Source organism: Pteropus alecto, unplaced genomic scaffold, assembly GCF_000325575.1.
Source record: "Pteropus alecto unplaced genomic scaffold, ASM32557v1 scaffold157, whole genome shotgun sequence".
Classification (NCBI taxonomy): Eukaryota; Metazoa; Chordata; class Mammalia; order Chiroptera; family Pteropodidae; genus Pteropus; species Pteropus alecto.
The window spans coordinates 2,778,154-2,782,736 of NW_006440626.1; the positions used below are offsets into that span (position 1 = coordinate 2,778,154).

The 4,583-nt window shown below is 45.2% G+C and overlaps 1 protein-coding gene across 3 annotated transcripts in view; it reads left to right on the forward strand.

The window, feature by feature from the left end:
- Positions 1-4,583, forward strand: part of TCF20 (transcription factor 20) — an 87,439-nt gene that overhangs the window by 70,628 nt on the left and 12,228 nt on the right. For all 3 annotated transcript variants that reach the window (XM_006917356.3, XM_006917358.3, XM_015593561.2), the window contains exon 3: positions 1,685-1,778. In XM_006917356.3, coding sequence (XP_006917418.1) covers positions 1,685-1,778 — 94 coding nt within the window. The remainder of the gene's footprint in view (positions 1-1,684; positions 1,779-4,583) is intronic.

Consider the following 4,583-nt stretch of genomic DNA (forward strand, 5'->3'; position numbering starts at 1 on the left):
GGAATGGCTGCAGGTAGGCCACTGAGAAGTCAGCCACACTGGCTCCTTCTGGCTGACAGTGAGTCCTTTTGTTCTGAAGGTGCTCTGTGGCACCGATAAAAGTAGATAAAGTCTAGGGCTCCCCAAAATGCTGCCAGCTGTCCTTGTTTTCCTCCAGGCCGAGTAGTCTTTTATTTCTTGGCAAGCGTGTAGAGGGCATGGTAGACACTTACTGGTTATCAGCTTCCAGAGGATGTCAGTCTTCTGAGGAAGCTAAGCCCTGGAAGCACTCGTCGTGCAGCCCGCTTCCTGCCCCGGTTGTCTCTGGAAGGTGCCGGGGCGGTCAGCCGGCTCGGTCAGACCTGAAGCAGGCTGCTTCCTCTCCTGTGTCTCAGGCACCTCATCTGTGGAGTGGGGATGATGCAGGACAGGTATGGGGACTGGATGAGTTGGTCCACGTCAGTCGCATACAGCAGTGCCTGATGCACAGTGAGCGCTTGGGCTGCGCTGTTGCCGCATTAGTGTAGTTTTATGCTCAGCATCAGCCTTAAGGAGCTTGACACAGCTCCCTGTTGTCCTCCTGCCATTGTGTGTGGGAGGTGTTTGTTCTCTGGCACCGTCCAGGTGGGCTTCACTCCCACTGGGTGAGATGTTCTGACTGCCGTAGGCCTGCGTGCTACACTGACCCCTGATAGGCTGCCATCCGGGGCCCGCCTTTGCGTGGGAAGGGGCGCCATTTAGTCACTTTGCCCAAGAGGGTATGGGCACCCAAGAAAGCCTTTCTTTCCCACAAGGGCAGCTGCTTAGGGAGCACTTTTATTCTTCCTAGAATCAGGAACAAGTGCCTGTATCTTCCAGGTAGTCTTACCTGGTTGTGCCTCGGCCATCGGAAGAATCTGCATCCTGCCTCAGTAGGCCAGTGTGGTTGAATTTTACAAATACGATTATTGATGATAGGACACGTTTCTCATGCCGACAGGAGTGAGCGCTCCCAGCAGCCACTTGAGAGGGATGATAGAGATGTGCCCACTTTAAGGAAACCTGACTATGTAAGGAGGAGCATCTCAACTACAGAATAATGTTTCACTTAGCCAGAAATTCATGGCAGGTTTCCTAGTGCATTTAAAATAGGATTTGTGTATAAAAATACCATTTGCACACAGGAGCTCATATTTTCTGAAAGGGGAAATATACTTGTATTGGGCATTTGGGATAAGCAGAATAAAAATATAATCTTACAAATATAAGAACTGGAAACCAAATTCCACTTTTAATTCTGAAAGGTTTATATATAACTCTACTATCTTACCCTCTCCTCCTACCCCAGACTTCCACAGCAGAAATAAACAGGCAGGAACTGCAGGCAGTTCAAGATCATGGCGAGGAATGAGGAGAAGACAGGCAGACAGGCGGTGGGTGGAGGCACAGCGGGCACAGCAGGGGCAGGGCCGGGCGCGCCACCCTCTCCCCGCTGTGGCAGTCTGTTTATTTGTGAGCATCTGTGAGGCCTGGCCTGAAAGCTCCCGCTGGATCTCCTCCTCATGTGGCCAGCGAGTGGCGGTTAGAAATCGACCTGCCTATCCTGCCCCCACAATCCCCTGTAACCACAGGGACACGTGCCGAGGTCTGACCAGTGGGGTCTGGGGATAGCCTGAGGAGGGGACAGAATCTGGGATGCTGACATGTCTGACTTCTTTCCTTTCAGAAATGTTCCCACTGCCAGGAGGCAGGCGCCACCTTGGGCTGCTACAACAAAGGCTGCTCCTTCCGATACCATTACCCGTGTGCCGTCGACGCAGGTAAGATGGGGTCGTGGACCCTTGTCAGAGTCACCCAAAGGGTGGGACACGCACTTCGATTCTCTGTCTTCTCTCCCTTCATCATAGTTCTTTTTGTCTCTTCTGACCCTATTCTGTTTGTAAATTCTAAAGGAATGCAGAGAGGAGAATGAAAAGGAGTGAAATGGGGTAATTTTTTAATAACAGTTTTATTCATATAATGCACACACAATTCACTTAAATGTACAATTCAGTGGTTTTTAGTATATTCAGAGTTGTGCAGCCATCATCACAATAAATTTTAGAATATGTTTGTCACTTCGTAAAACTTCCCCCCACCTTGACTCCCAGCCCCTGGCAACCACTAATTGACTTTCTGTCTGCGGATTTGGCTGTTCTGGACATTTTATATACATGGAATCATGTGGCCTTTGTGACTGGCTTCTTTCACTTAGCATTTTCATTTTTATTGCCAATTAATAGTTTATTATAAGCATATACCTTTATCATTCATCATTTGATACATATTCAGGTTGTTTCCACTTTTTGATGAGTACAAATAGTGCCACTGTGAACATCCACATACAAGTCTTTGTGTGGACTTAATGTTTTCAGTTCCCTTGGGAAAAACCTAGGAGTGGCATAACTGGGTCGTATGGTAACTGTTTAACCCTTTGAAAACCTACCTGTCAGACTGTTTTCCAAGGTGGCTGCACCATTTTACATCCCTCCAGCATTGTGTGCGGGTTCCAGTTTCTCCGTGTCCTCACTGCCACTGGTTATTGTCTTTGTTATTATAGCCGTCCAGTGGTTATGAAGTGGCATGTCACGGTGATTCTAATTTACATTTCCCTGTGGCTGATGATGTTGAACATCTTTAATGAAGTCCAGTTTATCTATTTTTTTCTTTTATTGCTGGTTGCTTTTTCTTATATCTAAGAAACCATTGCCTAATCCAGAATCACAAAGATTTTTTTATGCCTGTGTTTTCTCCTATGAGTTTCTCCTTACACAGACGGGCCTTTGATCCATTTTGAGTTAATTTTTATGTGTGGTTAGAAGTAGGAGTCCAGTTCAGTTTTTTGCACGTGGATTCCAGCTGTCCCAACACCATGTGTAGAAAAGGCTGTTCTTTCCTCATTCAGTGATCTTGGCACCTTTGTCGAAAACCAGCTGACCATAAATGTATGGACTTATTCTAGACTCTCTCAGGTACCACACTGTCTTGAATACTGTAGCTTCGTAGTACATTTTGAAATGAGGAAATGTGTGTCTTCTGGTTTTATTCCTTTTTTCCAAGATTGTTTCGGCTCTTCTGGGTCTTTTGCTGATTCATATGAAATTTAGGATCGGTTTGTCCACTTCTGTAAAAAACAGCCATTGAAACTTTGGCAGGGCTTGCATTGAACCTGCAGATCAGTGAGAGAACACTGCCATCTTAACAACAGTCTGTCTTCTAATCTATGATCGTGGGGCACCTTTCCATTTATTTCAGTCTCTAATTTCTTTCAACAGTGTTTTGTAGTTTTCAGAGCATATGTTTTGCACTTCTTTTGCTAAATTTATTCCTAAGTGGTTTTTTGTTGGTTGTTTGTTTGTTTTTGGTGCGATTGTAAATGGAATTTTCTTAATTTATTTTCAGATTGTTCATTGTGAGTGTTTAGAAATACAGTTTATTTTGGTATATTGATCTTATATCCTACAACTTTGCTCAACTCATTGATTGTTATAATAGTTTTTTAGTGGATTTCTATATACAAGATATGTCATCTGTGAATAGTTTTACTTTTTTCTTTTTCTTGCCTTGACTAGAACTTTTAGTATAATGTTGGATAGATGTGGCAGGAGCTGACATCCTTATCTTGTTTCCAACCCATTAAATACGATAGCTGTGGGCTTTTCATTGATGCAGCTGAGGAAGTTCCTTCTGTTCCTGGTTTGTGGAGCATTTGTATCATGAAAGGGTGTTTCATTTTGTCAGACATTTTTTCCAAGTCCATTGAGATGATCACAGCAATGTTTTGCAGTGTGATAACTGTTAAAAAAAAAAAGAGAGAGAGAAACCTTTTGTCCAAGAAGTACCGTCCAGTGACTGAAGCAGAAGACTCGAGTTCTGACTCAGCCTGGGAAAATCCTCTTTCTTCCTCTGAAGTCTCGTCTCTTCAGCGGATATTTTCACCAGTTACTTCTTGCATATGAGACGCGTCTAAGAACTTCACCTAGCTGGCCCTCCTGTAATGCTCACAGTCAGGAAGGAGGGAAAGAAAAATGGAAAGATAAACTGAGTATTGAAAGTGGCATGGTGCTTGCTATCTCTCGGTGCTTCCGGGTACTGAGCGGGGCACATGACTTTCAATAGAGGCAGCTGTACCATCTCTAAGAGGTGGGGTTTGAATTGGATCTAGCAGGGGAGAAGGGGAGGGGACGTGGCTGGCAGGTGTGGAAGCAGGTACAGAGGCATGAAGCCCACGGAGTGGGATCTGTCCAGCGTGGAAAGAATCTGAGTTCATCACCACCACGCTTCCCTCCGGAGCTGCTATTCGGCACACCTGACGTTTGCCCAAGCACGGCCCCTCGCCATCACGCCCTTCTCTTATCCGTCCTTACACACCTCCCTCTTCTTTCCAGATTTCTGTAAAAGGAGCAGCTGAAAAGAACAAGAAAGGTATAAAGAGAGAATACCTATGCCAAAGTTAGATTCTCATAAAAGGATGTTTGCACATGCCGAAGGCAGCTGGTGGCCAGGGCGCCTTGAAATGTCAGTTCAGAGACTTTGGATTTTGGTCTGTACCTTTCATTCTCCTCTTCCTCTAAATGTTTCCTGCT